The 19,643-nt window shown below is 42.0% G+C and overlaps 1 protein-coding gene across 1 annotated transcript in view; it reads left to right on the forward strand.

Moving 5' to 3' along the window:
* The first annotated feature begins 549 nt into the window (after positions 1-549).
* Positions 550-19,643, forward strand: part of LOC121575164 (E3 ubiquitin-protein ligase MARCHF9-like) — a 40,075-nt gene continuing 20,981 nt past the window's right edge. The window contains exon 1 of the mRNA XM_041888072.2: positions 550-2,361. Coding sequence (XP_041744006.1) covers positions 2,017-2,361 — 345 coding nt within the window. The 5' untranslated portion in view covers positions 550-2,016. The remainder of the gene's footprint in view (positions 2,362-19,643) is intronic.

The following is a 19,643-nucleotide window of genomic DNA, read 5'->3' on the forward strand; positions in this document are numbered from 1 at the left end:
AGTGAGAATCTTCTGTGTACATGTGAGGCGCACGTGGGTCCAGCGCTCCATGTGCTGCAGCATGTGGAGTGGACAGAGAGCACCGGCCCCTAGAGAGTTCGACCCAGGATGACTCTCGGCGGGTGTCCGGTCGGGCCAGACAGCTCTCACAAAACACACGAGGCTTTACCCTCTCACATCCTCGCGTTCATATCTCTATGACTAATGTTTTAATCTGGCTGTGATTAAACTCTAATCTAGTTATGGCATCATTTTATTGGTGGCATCAAGTAACGCCTGGCTGAACTTCATGAAAGACCCCAGTGATGGGGTGGCCAGTGAAGCTATGTGCATCATTACAACATCGTAAGCCAAGATCCTAGTATCCGTTTAGGTGATAGGCCTAGACTTGTTTGAGAAAGCTTTGAATAAACGATGCATAGGCGCATGTTACAAGAGAGAGACATTTGAGAGAAGACACACCCCATTGCAGTGGCAGACTACTAATGTCAGTCCTCGTCCATACAAATTTAGATTTCCCGGGATACTCTGACTAGCACGTGGCCGCAACGTCACTTGGAAATCAGCACCTCGGACAGCGGCTTCTGCCAATGCGCAGCAAAACGGTGGAGCTTTTTTCCTTTACGGATAGACGAAGGAAGGAATAATCATATGACAATGAGGGGACAACAACAATATAGATAAACACATCAGTGTTTCAATTCGGCTAGCATGCATTTCCATGGCAGGATCCTCCAGTTCTCCGATTTCGATAGAGGCACGTCTGCTGTCAGAAGCAAGTATTTCATCGGTACCATGTAAATGAGCGTTTTATTGTTATTGATTGAACTGATGTAATTAGTTATTGGTAGTAAACGACCCCGTTATTTGGTGGCAAAGTTGAACTGGCATAGCGATGTAACGTTAATCGTTTTGCTTCGTTCTCCTATTCTGGGGTATTCTTCCCTGGCATCTTCGTTCTTCCTGGTTTGTGTTGTGCAGGAATCATTGCAGAAAGAAGAAAAAAGCAGCATGGAAATTCAATGGCAAAGTGATGTGCGTTTTTCTACAGATTTTTGGTGTCTCGTCTGATCCTGTTTAAAATGCTCACAAGTTGGATAGTAAAGTGTCTCTCGGACTTGTGTGGAGGGGGAACAGTGTGGACGTAGCCTATTCTCTACCTATCAGCCAGAAAAAACACGTTAAGGAAATAGGGGAAGAGGAAAAACACGGTGATCTGATGGCTAACATGCCATTGAGGGACAAACAAGAGAGATGATAGCCATCTCGTTTTAATTTCAACTGGCCTTTTTTGTATGGACTAAATAGCTGAAAGCAACACCCAAAAATGACTCGGTGGAATTACTCATGCCATAGCATTAATCAAATGTTATATTATCCCTGAGCCTCCAAAGCTCCCCCGATCCCCTCTCTCTATCTTGCTCCCCTCTCGTCTTGCGATAGAATACCACATCGCTCAGAACCTTGTTAAAGGTTCCCGTTAAATACAGCTCCCGTTATATTCAAGCGTTGGCATTGTCCTATGAGTGACTGGGTCAAAAATGAACCTGAGGGGATTCAGTTTGATCCTATTGTTGTTTGGATTTGCTAATCGCTCACACTGGAAGCTATCGTGATGGTTTTGTGTTGGCATCCATTGACTCCCGAAAGAAACATTCTCTGCCCATCCATGAAAAAACTTCCGCATAGGCTACACATGGTAACAGAGAAAATGTATCAAGGAGTGATACAATCTATTTACATTGTAACATTTTGATTTCTATTGACCAAGATTTGTGCTCGGCAGCCATGCTTTTTATAGACACCTCTGATATTTTGTTTTGATACCATAGCCCATAGCTAGAGAAGGCTACCTGAACCAAATAGGCTCGCACTTGGTAATAATAATAATAATAATACTAACAAAGCCCCTTTTGGCTCTCAAATCGTTCAAACTAAATGCCTGAATCATCCAACTCCCTTTATTGATAACTTATATTCACCCTACTGCTGCATTTTTCCTATGTGGGCAAGTTCATGATGTTTAAGTACCGGATCCGTATGTTTTTCAATGAACTGAAAGTGCTGGTTTTCATGCGGTCTGGCTCAAGACGGGGGACCGATTCAGACACAGACCCAGACAGACGAACAAGCAGCATGCGAGGGCTTGGGGTAGGAGGCTGCGGGTGGCCACCCTTCGACTGCTCTACTCGGGACGATGAGGAGGAGTACTATGGCACCGATCCCCGGCCCCAAAGCCTGGCATTCGAGGAGAAGGATCCGAAGCTCCATGCAGGCCTGGACGCTGTTTCAATCACAAGCAGCTTGGACAGTGGCATGCGCTCGCCGCAGTGCCGGATCTGCTTCCAGGGCCCTGAACAGGTAGGCTCCCCTGTCCTGAACCGTAGCCCTGCACTTCACCTATCTATCCAAGTCTAGGCTACCCTCCCCCTGCCCCTTGTGATTACCCATTGTTTCCAGGGCTATTTCTATAAGTCCCTTCAAGACTTATAAGTTGGTTCTTCGCATGTATTCAGGTCTATACATAAGCACACACTGCAGGGAAGCTCAGGTATCCCTCTACTAGGCTATGGAAAGCAAGCATGTCTTTTATCAGGTCAAAGATCAAATTGTTAAGATCAAGCCGACCTTTGTCTCCAAAGACCACATAAAAGACCATGCAGACTGTTACATTTTCCAGGAATCCAATAACTAAAGCGGATACAAAGCTTTTAACTTAAACTTTGTTGACATGTTTCTGCATCATCACGTTCCAGCTGCAGCCAAAACGGACATTGATACAGGTTCCTTCCATTGAGGAGCATAAACATGATTTTGGTTAAATTCAAACTTTGCCATTGTGACCGTATTAGGGTGCCAAAAGTCTAATTTCAGAAAGCAACTCATAAAACATCAAATATGGAAATGTCTCCAATTGGTAAAACATTGTTGTATTGTTATCCTATACATTGGTCCATACACATATTGTTCCATACATACATCTTGTTCCAATTTATTTTTTCCATACATACATCTTGTTCCAATGTATTTTTCCATACACATGTCGTAAAAAATTAATAAATAAAGGAAGGAAGGCACTGCTGCCGAAACGTTGGTTGCATTAAATGTTTGGGAGCATAATTAGAGTGTGCAACTTTCCTTCTTTATTTGTATAGTTTACTCTCTGTTAGTCAGCACCTCTATAAAATGTGGGGGTGTGCGTCAGTTTATGCCTTTTACTAGACCATACACATCTTGTCCCATACATGTTGTTCCATACATTGTTCCATACATAAATATTGTTCCATACATTGTTCCCATGTAGATCTTTTCAGGGTAAAACAGGCAGTGGTTGCACCACCAATAACCAGATACAAATGAATACAGTAGGGACATACCAAGTACGACACACATAAGAAACTAGGACAAAAACAATTGCTTTAATATTTCTAGCTCAGAATGTTAAAGAAGGAACGATAGATAGACTGTAGGCATAAGTGTACAAACATAGATTTTTGACATATTCTGCATATATATAGATGGATAATACTAGCTAAGTCAACCGGATATCTCCGAGGCCTGTTTGAGTGCTTGTGTGTCATGTTGCAGACAAAATGATTTGAACAGAAGTGCTTTCGATATGAATCTGATTGTTGTGGTTTGATTCACTGTCAGTCTGAACCTGACACTACTGTATGACACCTAAGGTCCTGAAAGGTTTTCATCCATCGCAAACCTTTTCAGGATTTCATCACAGGCAAAAAGCAAAACACAAATAATGGGAAGAGGTGTAACAACATGTGAGGGAGCAATAATGACATACAGTAGATTTAACACAGTAGGACATACCTAGTCAGTTGCACAACTGAATGCATTCAACCTGAAATGTGTCTTCCGCATTTAACCCAACCCCTCTGGATCAGAGAGGTGCAGGGGGCTGCCTTAATCAACATCATAGGCACCCGGGGAGCAGTTGTTGTTGGGGGTTAACTGCCTTGTCCAAGGGCAGAATGGCTGATTTTTCCACCTTGGGGATTCAAACCAGCAACCTTTCGGTTACTGGCACAACACTCTTAACCACTAGGCTACCAGTAGATAAAGTGAAATACAGTTGTAAAGTGCATCATGCGTAATGCATTTAATGACCTTTGCCCATTTATAATGACATCCAATCACAATTAATCAACAAATATTATTGTCTGCGCAAAATATTTGAAACATTGTTAAGAAATACTGTACGTATAGAAACAAGTCCAATTCAATCTATTAGTGATGGTAGAAAATGGCTGTTACTCTACCAAATCAACTTCCTGTATACTTGAGTAAATTAAAATCAGTTTTGTTTGAATTGGACTATTTGTTTGTCAAATAATAAAAAAGGTCCAAGCTAAGTCTATGCCTTGGGCTGTAGTTTTATAGATAGGAACAGTCTCTGTTGCAGCACCATGTCCTGTGATATAGGGATCCACTGAGGGAATCAAATGAGACAGGACCCTTGAACACTTTTAATTAGGCTTGGTGGTATCCTTTGAAAGGAGGCACGTGGGTCCATTAATAGAGTGGAGATGACAACATTGCATGGAGTTGATTTATAGGAGTGTCGTGATGGGGACTTACTGTGCAGGAAAATGAGAGATGAAGAGAGGACTGTGGAGTCTGCAAGACAAAAAACATGTAGATAGGGATATAATGCCCTAACCTTATCACAAATCTACAGTCAAGTGTATTATTCCACCTCTGTACTGGGGAATGACATTCCTTCCAAACCTCTAACTGTACATGTATATTAAACGGGTCACATTTTCTCATTTAGTCTCAAGACTGCAGATAAAGAAGAGCTTAGGAAGTGGGTTTCGAATGGGAGGTCGAGGAGTCTTTTATCCTAGATGAGAATTCATTTTCAAAGTGTAGCAAGTATGGTTCTAAGAATATCCTTGAAACGGTTGGCTATAGCGCTATGTTATTTGCATGAGGTAGTGGTGGTGGTGCACGTGTATGGACACAGGCTCTGCTGGTTAGAAAGTGCTGATGTGTAAGGCATTGGACTGCAGGCAGATTCTGACATTCAACCAACATCACTGGAGAGACATGCTCATGGAACCTAGAGTGCCCACAGTGGATTGTCTAGATGGACAACTCCCACATGCAATCCCAGGTTTTTAGCTGAAACACACCATAAAGACTGTATTCCACTCCATTACATTTTTGATAGATTCAACTTGAGTCAGTTAAATCGTATTATTTTCTCTACCTGTGTATTTGTTGTCTAAATAGAAACTATACAGAAAGTGGTCATTACCATATGGGTGAAAGAATCTGATCACCTTGTGCATGAATTCATATACGCCGTTTTTTCACACTAGTCTAGTCAGAGAGGAATGTTGTAAATCATGTCTGAAACCAGAGACAATAACGACCTTTTCTATCACCGTCTGTAATTGTGCACATGTCAACATATGTGTATATGCGGTTGTGTGTGTGCATGCATGCATGCGTGAGAGTGTGTGTATGTGTATATGTGTGTGTGTGTGTCTCATTATATGGTACATCCTAAATTATATGGACCAAGCAGAGAGCAAGATCATAAAGGAGCGATGATAAGAGATGGAGAAAGAGAGTGGGGGAGGGGAAAGAGACAAAGGAGAGCAAGGGATAGAGAGAGGGGGAAGCGAGATGGACAGTAAGGTAGTAAGTGTAGTATGGTGGGTAAAGAACAATAGAGTGGGAAATAGGTGATTAAAATAAAATTCATATTTTAGGCATTCTGTTATCTCTTAAAACCACATGGTTAATTGAGAACATTCCTTTTTTACATTTACCTTTCTAGCTTTTGAGCTTTCATCATGATGATTATATGTAAGCTATTCACAAAAAGGCTACTCTTTCTATTTGATATTGGTACAGTATGACATTTTCAATTTTCATACATCAGCCCTTTCTATAGCCAGGTTATATTCAACTTGATAAACACTTGAATGCCAGTTGTGTTTTCAATTCAGTCAATTTAGAAGGTAAACTGGAATTCCAATTCCATTTCCAAATGTTTCAAATTGAATGCCATTGAGGAAAATATACATTTCAGTCAATTGGGGTCAATTGAAATGGAATTGATCCCAACCCTAGTTATGTTCAGCCTTTTACCCAAATGTAGTGAGAGATAACCATTGGCCTTGAATCCTCTTCAGGAAAAAGCAGAGGATTTTGAAGTGCACAACATTAATCCCATTCAGTACAATAGCACTACGACTATATCACTCTTCTATCACAGTTTCTCTAGTAGTATTTTCTCTTCCGTCTCCTCATCGATTCTTCAGGTTAAGTTTCTCAACAGGTGATGGCCCGGCCTCCGTGGCGTTTGCCATTTATCTTCGACAAACACAATTAGCCACCTCGTCAGGAGGTATCAAATATTCATGATCATTAGCAGGCCGTCTTTCAGGGGCTCTGTGATGGGGGTGACTCCCCGTTGACACTGTCAACCTGAGATGGAGAGATGGACATGCTGTGTCACTGTGTGTCAACCAGACCTGGGCCAGTATCCACAAAGCGTCTCAGAGTAGAACATTGGTCGTAAGTGCTGAGAATAGAGACATTTTACTCCTACTCTTATGGGTAGAAATAAAAGCTATTCATGAAGTCTCTTTAGTCATAAGAGTCACACCTAGTCGACAGATATTTAGGAGACCTCATGAGCTGTCCTAACCAGTTAAGAGTTACCAGCAGGTGTCTTGATAGTAAAAAAAAATGCAGCACATGCAATTGAATTGGAGTTGTTCAAATAATGTTTTGATATTTCTATATGAAAACCATAAATAATCTAGACCTATATGCAACAGTATCTCTTGCGCTTTGACAATGATTTCACACGAGGCCTATTTCACATGATGTGCCAGAAATGTACTTATAACCACTACCCACTGGGCACAGAAGTCAGTTCAACATCTAGTTTTGTAGTTGTCAACTAATGTGAAATCAACAAAAAATGTCACCTTGCCATTGGATTTAGGTTAAACGTTGGGGAAAAAAATAAGAATGTACCCTACATTAATGACTTTAGTCAAATTCAGTCAATTTTCCAGGTTGATTCAACATCATAACATTATATTGTTTTGTTGAAATGACATGGAAACAATGTTGATTCAAGCAGTTTTTGCCCAATGGGTAGGCTATAATAAACACGTTTTTTTTCCGATGATTTAATTACCTACCTTCCAGTCGTTTTTCCGCCATTCATTTTTCCTATAGGGGACTTTAGAAACACTTAAGATAAGGGCTGTGTTTCGTGTAGGCTTACCCTGGCGTGACGTTTTGATAACTGTGTAAATCTCTCTCAAACAAGGTGAATTTTATTTACTCTCAGATTCAAAAATGTTAATTAGCATCAAAGTAGAAATCATGCAAAACTAAAAATCCCTGCAAGGCAAGCTCCTGCACGTCATCTCTAGCTGACACCTTTGCTAACAGGTATTGTGTCAATTGAAAACTTGCACAAGACAGTTCACAGAATTGTCCATTTAAAGAAATTTAGCCAATTTAAATACAATTTAAATACAGGCGAATATATTGATAAAAGTCACCCTGTCCTAGAGAGATTTACACGGTTATCAAAACGTCACACCAGGGTAAGCCTACATGAAACACAGCCCTTATTTTAAGTGTTTCGAAAATCCACTATGGGAACAATGAATGGTGGAAAAATGATTGGAACCATTTCCCTGTTTAACCGCTAGGTTTTATGGGTATTATGACTCATACTGTGGTACTCTATGTCATCATTGGTTCACTTGTCTCTCCATAACATCCCATTAACAAAGACATCATTGGTTCACCTAGCTGTCTACTTTATTTGATTCATAAAGGCATTATGCCCAAGGAGCAGATTCACTTACCCTTGAATTAGCCCATTTAATTTTGCTGGTGCTTTTTGGACCCAGCTTCTTCGGTCCTTGCCAGCTGAACCATCAACTGGTATGGATATTTATATGCCCCGAAACAAATCGTATTTATATAAAGTTGTTGTCATGGGCGTGTTTTGGGATGGGTATCAAGTTTGGTCCCACCCATGCTCCATACTCCATACTTCATCCGCCAAAACATCATAGGGACAGAGAGGCAAAGATACAATCCAGCTAACAACTGTTGGTTCCCAGAATGTTCCTAGGGTATTCCAAGAATGTTCATGACAGATACATTCCATGAATTGTTCAGAAACGTTTTCAGTACTCTGTGGAGACATTCTTTCAACATTCAATTTTGATATGAAAATAATGTTTTCTATTGACCATGTCTGTGATCGTTAGCTGTTAGCTGAGAATAAGTATTGATTGACGAGGAATTCACTGTTGCTCAATTATTGCACCCAGATGTCTTACTTTATTCTTACTGAACATCAAGACTGAGATACACTTGGTTGCAGGATTCAAATACAATAACATTTTCATAGAATGAACTATAGAGACCAATAACACGACTCAATGCAGAAAACAAAATCTGGGCAGTAAAGGTGAGAGAAATTAGTCCTACTATTTTGGATTATTAGGATGTATCACAGTGGAAAGAACTCACTCTGTGATTGAATGAAGGCAAAGACTCAATCAGAGCACCAGCACTGACTGACTATGATTACTCCACATACAGTGACTTTAGAAAGTATTCACACCCCTTTACTTTTTCCACATTTTGTTCTGTTACAGCCTGAATTTAAAATTGATTAAATTGAGATTTTGTGTCACTGATCTACACACAATACCCCATAATGTCAAAGTGGAATTTTGTTTGTAGACTTTTTTTGGGCTCAGCTGGTAGAGCATGGCGCTTGCAAGGCCAGGGTTGTGGGTTCGATTCCCACGGGGGACCAGTAGGAAAAAGTATGAAAATGAATGCACTCACTACTGCAAGTCGCTCTGGATAAGAGTGTCTGCTAAATTACTAAAATGTAAATGTAATAAAACAAATGAAAGCTGAAATGTCTTGAATCAATAAGTATTCAACCCCTTTGTTATGGCAAGCCTAAATAAGTTCAGAAGTAAAAATGTAAAGTATGCCCATGAAATGGCACGCATAAAAACTCAAGAGTGTTTTGTAAGTGTGCGTAATTGTAAAGCATTTTTATCCTAAGTGGCACAACCCACTGGGCACTACATAATTTCAACGTGGAAAATTGGGTAGCATTTCTTTGAGACGTTGCTCAATGAGATTACAACATATATTCACCCACTCAAAAAGACAGCCAAAAGTTAGTTGAATTTCCAATGTGTTATCACTATGCTTTCAATCATCTAAAAGCACAACCAAATTACAATGGAAAAACAATGTCTGATATTTTCTGGTTAAGTTGTCACCCAAACGTCTTATCACTTCGCTTTCAACCATTTAAAAGCACAGTAAAGTTCAAATGGGAACACAATGTCAGATATTTTGTTAATGTATACAGTACAACAGATTAATGTGATATCACTGTTTTTCAACTAATATAAAAACCAAATGACCTGGATTGCAGTTGAGATTATATTCAAAGTACATGGTGCAAGTGATCAATGCTGTTCAAGATTCTGCACAAATTATTTACATTTACATTTTAGTCATTTAGCAGACGCTCTTATCCAGAGCAACTTACAGTTAGTGAATACATATATATTTTTTTATACTGGCCCCCCATGGGAATCGAACCCACAACCCTGGCATTGCAAACGCCATGCTCTATCAACTGAGCTACATCCCTGCCGGCCATTCCCTCCCCTACCCTGGACGACGCTGGGCCAATTGTGCGCCGCCCATGATTCGAACCAGGATCTCTAGTGGCACAGTTAGCACTGCGATGCAGTGCCTTAGACCACTGCGCCATTACAGCAATTTTGAAAATCTCCACAGAACTGCGATGACCTACAGTGGGGAGAACAAGTATTTGATTCACTGCCGATTTTGCAGGTTTTCCTACTTACAAAGCATGTAGAGGTCTGTAATTTTTATCATAGGTACACTTCAACTGTGAGAGATGGAATCTAAAACAAAAATCCAGAAAATCACATTGTATGATTTTTAAGTAATTAATTAGCATTTTATTGCATGACATAAGTATTTGATCACCTACCAACCAGTAAGAATTCCGGCTCTCACAGACCTGTTAGTTTTTCTTTAAGAAGCCCTCCTGTTCTCCACTCATTACCTGTATTAACTGCACCTGTTTGAACTCGTTACCTGTATAAAAGACACCTGTCCACACACTCAATCAAACAGACTCCAACCTCTCCACAATGGCCAAGACCAGAGAGCTGTGTAAGGACATCAGGGATAAAATTGTAGACCTGCACAAGGCTGGGATGGGCTACAGGACAATAGGCAAGCAGCTTGGTGAGAAGGCAACAACTGTTGGTGCAATTATTAGAAAATGGAAGAAGTTCAAGATGACGGTCAATCACCCTCGGTCTGGGGCTCCATGCAAGATCTCACCTCGTGGGGCATCAATGATCATGAGGAAGGTGAGGGATCAGCCCAGAACTACACGGCAGGACCTGGTCAATGACCTGAAGAGAGCTGGGACCACAGTCTCAAAGAAAACCATTAGTAACACACTACGCCGTCATGGATTAAAATCCTGCAGCGCACACAAGGTCCCCCTGCTCAAGCCAGCGCATGTCCAGGCCCGTCTGAAGCTTGCCAATGACCATCTGGATGATCCAGAGGAGGAATGGGAGAAGGTCATGTGGTCTGATAAGACAAAAATAGAGCTTTTTGGTCTAAACTCCACTCGCCGTGTTTGGAGGAAGAAGAAGGATGAGTACAACCCCAAGAACACCATCCCAACCGTGAAGCATGGAGGTGGAAACATAATTATTTGGGGATGCTTTTCTGCAAAGGGGACAGGACGACTGCACCATATTGAGGGGAGGATGGATGGGGCCATGTATCGCGAGATCTTGGCCAACAACCTCCTTCCCTCAGTAAGAGCATTAAAGATGGGTCGTGGCTGGGTCTTCCAGCATGACAAAGACCCGAAACACACAGCCAGGGCAACTAAGGAGTGGCTCCGTAAGAAGCATCTCAAGGTCCTGGAGTGGCCTAGCCAGTCTCCAGACCTGAACCCAATAGAAAATCTTTGGAGGGAGCTGAAAGTCCGTATTGCCCAACGACAGCCCCGAAACCTGAAGGATCTGGAGAAGGTCTGTATGGAGGACTGGGCCAAAATCCCTGCTGCAGTGTGTGCAAACCTGGTCAAGACCTACAGGAAACGTATGATCTCTGTAATTGCAAACAAAGGTTTCTGTACCAAATATTAAGTTCTGCTTTTCTGATGTATCAAATACGTATGTCATGCAATAAAATGCAAATTAATTACTTAAAAATCATACAATGTGATTTTCTGTATTTTTGTTTTAGATTCCGTCTCTCACAGTTGAGGTGTACCTATGATAAAAATTACAGACCTCTACCTGCTTTGTAAGTAGGAAAACCTGCAAAATCGGCAGTGTATCAAATACTTGTTCTCCCCACTGTATGTATCCTATTTTGAACATGCACGCTTTATATGATTACATAAGAAGAAATGTGGCCATGGATATGTTACTCATTTACAGTAACCTCAAAATGTGGCCATGGATGTGTTACTCATTTTAAGGTCAAATGTTACATTAGTTTGCAAGATAGCCTTAACTTTATGCTATTTACTGTATTACAAAAGTAATAGTGGATTGTGTTTGGTTGTCAATGCAGCAAATAATAACATTTGAAGGAAATGTATCTTCTGCTTGGATAGTTCCATCTGTGCCAGTGACTTAGTCTGGCTTTGATTCCAGTTTGTCAACAAATTAATAACTGATATGTTGGATTGACGTCTCCATCTCAACCATCATTTTAAATTATAGAACAGGACTAAATCAAATCAAACTTTAAATCACTTGAAATAAAGTTTGATTTGATTTAGTCCTATTCTTTAACTTTGATATACAGTGGGGGAAAAAAGTATTTAGTCAGCCACCAATTGTGCAAGTTCTCCCACGTAAAAAGATGAGAGAAGCCTGTAATTTTCATCATAGGTACACGTCAACTATGACAGACAAAATGAGAAAAAAAAATCCAGAAAATCACATTGTAGGATTTTTAATGAATTTATTTGCAAATTATGGTGGAAAATAAGTATTTGGTCAATAACAAAAGTTTCTCAATACTTTGTTATATACCCTTTGTTGGCAATGACACAGGTCAAACGTTTTCTGTAAGTCTTCACAAGGTTTTCACATACTGTTGCTGGTATTTTGGCCCATTCCTCCATGCAGATCTCCTCTAGAGCAGTGATGTTTTGGGGCTGTCGCTGGGCAACACGAACTTTCAACTCCCACCAAAGATTTTCTATGGGGTTGAGATCTGGAGACTGGCTGGGCCACTCCAGGACCTTGAAATGCTTCTTACGAAGCCACTCCTTCGTTGCCCGGGTGGTGTGTTTGGGATCATTGTCATGCTGAAAGACCCAGCCACGTTTCATCTTCAATGCCCTTGCTGATGGAAGGAGGTTTTCACTCAAAATCTCACGATACATGACCCCATTAATTCTTTCCTTTACACGGATCAGTCGTCCTGGTCCCTTTGCAGAAAAACAGCCCCAAAGCATGATGTTTCCACCCCCATGCTTCACAGTAGGTATGGTGTTCTTTGGATGCAACTCAGCATTCTTTGTCCTCCAAACACGACGAGTTGAGTTTTCACCAAAAAGTTCTATTTTGGTTTCATCTGACCATATGACATTCTCCCAATCCTCTTCTGGATCATCCAAATGCACTCTAGCAAACTTCAGACGGGCCTGGACATGTACTGGCTTAAGCAGGGGGACACGTCTGGCACTGCAGGATTTGAGTCCCTGGCGGCGTAGTGTGTTACTGATGGTAGGCTTTGTTACTTTGGTCCCAGCTCTCTGCAGGTCATTCACTAGGTCCCCCCGTGTGGTTCTGGGATTTTTGCTCACCGTTCTTGTGATCATTTTGACCCCACGGGGTGAGATCTTGCGTGGAGCCCCAGATCGAGGGAGATTATCAGTGGTCTTGTATGTCTTCCATTTCCTAATAATTGCTCCCACAGTTGATTTCTTCAAACCAAGCTGCTTACCTATTGCAGATTCAGTCTTCCCAGCCTGGTGCAGGTCTACAATTTTGTTTCTGGTGTCCTTTGACAGCTCTTTGGTCTTGGCCATAGTGGAGTTTGGAGTGTGACTGTTTGAGGTTGTGGACAGGTGTCTTTTATACTGATAACAAGTTCAATCAGGTGCCATTAATACAGGTAACGAGTGGAGGACAGAGGAGCCTCTTAAAGAAGAAGTTACAGGTCTGTGAGAGCCAGATATCTTGCTTGTTTGTAGGTGACCAAATACTTATTTTCCACCATAATTTGCAAATAAATTCATAAAAAATCCTACAATGTGATTTTCTGGATTTTTTTTTCTCAATTTGTCTGTCATAGTTGACGTGTACCTATGATGAAAATTACAGGCCTCTCTCATCTTTTTAAGTGGGAGAACTTGCACAATTGGTGGCTGACTAAATACTTTTTCCCCCCACTGTATATGTTGGATTAATGTCTCCATCTCAACCAAATATATAAGTTATAGAATAGGAATAAATCAAATCAAACTTTAAATACACTTTAAATAAAGTTTGATTTGATTTCTTCCTATTCTTTAATTTAGATTTTTATTTGAGATGGAGACGAGAATCCAACATATCAATGTTTTATTTGTAGACAAACTGGAATTAAAGCCAGACTAAGTCAATGACACAGATGGAACTATCCAAGCAGAAGATACATTTCCTTCAAATGTTGATATTTGGTTGCATTGATATCCAAACACAATTCATTATCCATAAATATCATGACATTTTAAATCAACTGGTCTATTTTTAGTTGAATTCTGGGTTGAATTCAAACAACTGGTGTTGATGACTTATACGATAGGCCTAGGGTTTCAAGCTCTGGTTGATTTAAAATGTCATGATATTTAGTGATATTTTCGTTTTTAAGTGGAGATCTCTCAACAATAATTCTAACGATATCACATTGGTAATAGTCAGTGACAAATAGCTAAGCAGGGCTTGGTTAAAACCTTGGATGGGAGAACACGGGGTAGCTGTAGTTTGGTCAATTCTCCAGTAGGAGGTGCTGCCCAGCCTATTGTTTTTTAAATTAAGATAGTGGATATAACCTTGAAGGTACAAATTCAAAATATTTTACACAAGGTCTGTCTATGTTGAAATTTAGTTACCATGAGGGAAAGGGGATACCTAGTCTGTTGCACAACTGAATGCATTCAACCAAAATGTGTCTTCCACATTTAACTGCCTTGCTCAAGGGCAGAACGGCAGATTTTTCCACCTTGCCAGCTCTGGGATTCAAACCAGCGACCTTTCTGTTACTGGCCCAACGCTCTTAACCGATAGGTTACCTGCCGCACGTGTGTGTGTATGTGTGTATGCAGATAAAATCCTGTGGTTGAAATTTCAGCCTCAAAACAGCAGTTGATGACTTTTTTCAAATCCAATGCATTTTCCATGCAGATTCTACTTCACTATACGTTGAATCAACGTTGATTCAACCAGTTTGTGCCAAGTGTGAAGCCATTGGCTTTCTGGATGGCCATGCCATGCCGGCAAACAGGCAGTGAGACGTGTGCGCTGACTCACCGTCCACCCCTCCTTCCCTTCACCCATCCTCCCCTCCGCTTCTCTCTCCTCTCCCTCTCTACAGCAGCCCTGTGGCTATCTGGAATCTGAGCATACATATTCTCTCTCTCTCTCTCTCTCTCTCTCTCTCTCTCTCTCTCTCTCTCTCTCTCTCTCTCTCTCTCTCTCTCTCTCTCTCTCTCTCTCTCTCTCTCTCTCTCTCTCTCGCTCTCTCTCTCGCTCTCTCTCTCACACACACACACTGCAAAGACAGAGCTTTAACTAAACTCACAACATAGGCTTCCTATAGAGGAGAGAGAGAGAGAGGGTGAGAAAGGTAAACAATGTGAGGGGGGAACACAGCAAGCGAAAGAGAGAGGAAGAAAGAGGAGAAGGAAATGGGCAGTGGGGAATCGTAAGGTCCTTCTAGGCCTTCAGAGAAGGGTTAGGGTTATAATTGTTGTATTTTTTAAATATACATATAGTTTGAATTTCTATTTAATTTCTATATTTCAATAATATTTCAATTGTATTCTGATTATTTTATTATTTTCAATAATATTCTGATTTAATGTCTTCAGTTTGTTTTGGAAAGGAAAGGGTTAACGTTGAAGAGAAAAAAAGATCCAATCAGGAGTTTTATTTGGTGGTCTCTGGGTGTATAAATCTAGCTATCTAGCTGAGCCGTTGGCTAGGCCTTCAGAAGCTAGACAGAAGGCCTCTGCCATTCAACTGTATTAGAGCAGAATTCTGGAGTGACAGTGGAATCAACCAATCACATTTTGACTTGCAATGGGGAGACCGTAAAATAAATATATAATTGGAAACGGATGCCATCTCGAAGGCCTAGAGACACCTCACTACCACATATTATCCATTATATTGACCAGATACTCAAGTGGCCGCTCTAACAATGGAAAGAAATGTATAAAAAAATTGAAGGCAGCTAAGAGGAGACCATTCTAGCCAATGAGAGGGCAGATACGCAATGGAACAACATGCACAACTCCGATATATATATACTATATATATCTTTTTTTTTTTAAGGTTGCCTGGATGTCACGTGTCCTACTTATATCAGTACACTCATAACAACCTAAGATTTATGAAACTTTTATTTGATCTAATAAGCCACACGTAGCAAATAAGCCATTACATTTTTTGTTGACCAAATTCGACACTCTCTCATTAACCAGGTTTCCATCCAACCTTTTTATGCGAGTAAAGTACAGGCCTGATGGAAACAGAATATTTGTCTGGAAACTTTCCAAATGTCGCTAAAACTAAATATGTTAGACAAGGTGGGATCTTTTTGTGTTAGTAAAATAAATTATGCAAGAAATGTCGGTGGATACGTTTTTATGCGCAAATATTGATATAATAACCATCATATCGAAGTAAACTTGGAGTCACGCGATGATATGTTGTGCGGTCCTCCCACTACAACTTCACAGGGTGGTGAAAGTGCAAGGTGATGAGCTTGATGCTCCTTTCCAATAAATAGTGAGGGTCTTATTCTGGTGACATGATCATCGATGCTTGGCTGCAGTTTGATAAATAAAAATTATCGGACTCTTTTGACAATAATAATCTCATCATGTAGGCTATACCCGCACTGTATCTGCGAGCTGTTGGCTAGAGTGCACCTGCCAATACCAGTGTGGGCACACTCTCTATATAGACGCATGTGGCGGCGCACAATTGGCCCAGCGTCGTCCAGGGTAGGGGAGGGAATGGCTGGCAGGGATGTAGCTCAGTTGGTAGAGCATGGCGTTTGCAACGCCAGGGTTGTGGGTTCGATTCCCATGGGGGGCCGGTATAAAAAAAAAAGATGTATGCACTCACTAACTGTAAGTCGCTCTGGATAAGAGCGTCTGCTAAATGACTTAAATGTAACGTAACATTATTTGTGAGAAAACCATCAGTAGAGTTGAAAATGCAATGGAAACCCATTTAATTTGTATTTTTTATTAGGTACATGGGAATTTAACCGCAAAAGGTATTTTTATGTGCACTACATCATCACGCACAGCCTTTTATCCCCAACAAGTCAATTTGATGGAAACACATTTCTGGTGGGAAAATGCACATATTGTTTTATGCAGATTTTAGAATATTCACATTAAAATCTGTCGCCAATTGGATGGCAACCTAGCTAGTGACCTCCATACAAAAACTACTCGCTTGGTGAGAAAAAAAAAAGCTTGAGCCTATAGCGAGCACTAGTTTTCCCACGGTCAACCTAGTTTGTGTTATAGGCTAGTGTGCAGGGGTCTCATTTATAAACGTTGCGTACGCACATTATATGCCCCAAAACATGCGTGTGCCAGTTTTCACGCAAAACGTACATTTGACATTTGACATTTTAGTCATTTAGCAGACGCTCTTATCCAGAGCGACTTACATTTAGTGAGTGCATACATTTTTCATACTTCCGCAAACTTTAGACCAAGCGTACGCATAGTTTCTAGTGGTTGAAGTATTGCATTGCTAAAAGGCAAAAGTAGCCTAGTGCAAATGGGGAATATAGGATGACTTATTGATAACAAAAAAAACTGGTAGCTAAATATAATAACAAGATGCAATAATTTGCTGTTAGTGAAAAGAGCGAAAATCAATTTATTTTAGCTTTGCATTCTAAAATCATGAGAAATCTATTTCCGATTATTTATTTTATTTCCATGAACATTGCAGAATAGCCTAGACAATATTTCATTTATAAACATAATACATATATCATAACCATTGCATCATCTCTGGCCATGATGAGTTCATATTCCCGAAGTAGCCATACAACAAATTATCATGAGCAACTCTCATTTAATTGGGCTTATTAGATAGACTATTGTAATTTCAAGTTTTTGCTCTATGCTCCGAAAGGAGCGCGGTTTATAACATACAGTAGAATTTAACAGGTGAACAGACAGTTGATCTTTTGCATTGAAGTGTGTAAGTAGGCCTACTGTAGTTTACATTTTTTTCAGAGTAGACAATGTTTCAGAATTCGCGGGCAGTGAAGCATATTTAGGTTCGGGAGAAAGTAAATGCTAAACATGATTGAATACAAATGATCTGTTTATAGGTCCAATACAATTTGATATTGGTTTTGTGTTTCAGAAACGGTCAGATACAGTAAATGTGTCACGTTCGTCTAATGACGGGTTTGGTGCGAGGAGCAGGAACGGGCCGGGCCGGCGACGCGCACCACTGGCTTGGTGCGAGGAGCAGGAACGAGCCGGGCCGGACTGGCGACGCGCACCACTGGCTTGGTGCGAGGAGCAGGAACGGGCCGGGCCGGACTGGCGACGCGCACCACTGGCTTGGTGCGAGGAGCAGGAACGGGCCGGGCCGGACTGGCGACGCGCACCACTGGCTTGGTGCGAGGAGCAGGAACAGGCCGGGCTGGCGACGCGCACCACTGGCTTGGTGCGAGGAGCAGGAACAGGCCGGGCCGGGCTGGCGACGCGCACCACTGGCTTGGTGCGAGGAGCAGGAACAGGCCGGGCCGGGCTGGCGACGCGCACCACTGGCTTGGTGCGAGGAGCAGGAACAGGCCGGGCCGGGCTGGCGACGCGCACCACTGGCTTGGTGCGAGGAGCAGGAACAGGCCGGGCCGGACTGTGGAGGCGGACTGGAGGTCTAGAGCGGAGTGCTGGCACAGGACGCACTGGGCTGTGCACGCGCACTGGCGATACAGTTCGTAGAACTGCCGCAGGATATGCGGGACCGAGGAGGCGTACTGGAGACCAGGAGCGTTGAGCCGGCACACCCCATCCTGGCTGGATGCCCATCTTCGCACGGCATGTGCGTGGTGCAAGCACAGGACGTACAGGACTGTGCCGGCGCACTGGCGACACAGTACGTAGCTCCGCATAACACGGAGCCTGCCCAGTCATATGCTTCCTCGCGTGAGTACGGGGATTTGGCTCTGCTCTGACACTAGGCTCCGCCAACCACCCCGTGTGCCCCCCAATTTTTTTTTATTGGGGCTGCTTCTCGGGCTTCCTCCTCGACTGGCCTCCTCCGTGTTGCCGTTGCTCCTCTCCTGCCTGGGCATCTAACTTAGCCCATGGTCCTTTCCCCGCAAATATCTCCTCCCATGACCACAAATTGGCCATCTGTGACATGGCCATCCGCTCCGCCTGAGCACGCTGCTTAGTCCTCGTTTGGTGGGATCTTCTGTCACGTTCGTCTAATGACGGGTCAGACCAAGGCGCAGCGTGATATACGTACATGTTTATTTTAACTATCAAACACACGACAAAACAACAAAGGAAACTAAACGTGAAGTTCAAGGTAGAACACACAACATACCTTACACGGAACAAGATCCCACAACTCAATAGTGCCCATAGGCTACCTAAGTATGGGCCCCAGTCAGAGACAACGAGCGACAGCTGCCTCTGATTGGGAACCACACCGGCCAACATAGAAATACACATACTAGATAATAAACATAGAAAACGCACAACAAAGAATATACACACCCTGACTCAACATTTAACCGTCCCCTGAGTCAGGGCGTGACAAATGCCAACTGTCACGATCGTCTGAAGGAGGAGACCAATGCGCAGCGTTGCGAGTGAACATGATGACTTTGTTAACTTAAAGCAACCACGAAGAAAACAACAAATGACGATCCGTGAAGTTCTATACTGAATACTACTAACAGCAACAAAGAAACAATAACCCACAACACAAAGGAGAAAACACACAGAATATATATGGCTCCCAATCAGAGATAACGAGCCGACAGCTGACACTCGTTACCTCCGATTGGGAGTCATCGACCAATCACCACCTGACACAAACAAAATGAAACTCACCCATCCCCAACACCACCAAATGAAATACACCCAAACACATGAAAATGAACAACCCTGGCTCAATATAAACGTCCATAGAGCCAGAGTGTCACAGTACCCCCCCCTAAAGGTGCGAACTCCGGGCGCACCAACATCAGGACTAGGGGAGGGTCTGGGTGGGCGTCTGTCCATGGTGGCGGCTCTGGCCCCGGTCGTG

This window comes from Coregonus clupeaformis, chromosome 10 (assembly GCF_020615455.1).
Source record: "Coregonus clupeaformis isolate EN_2021a chromosome 10, ASM2061545v1, whole genome shotgun sequence".
In the NCBI taxonomy this organism is placed as follows: Eukaryota; Metazoa; Chordata; class Actinopteri; order Salmoniformes; family Salmonidae; genus Coregonus; species Coregonus clupeaformis.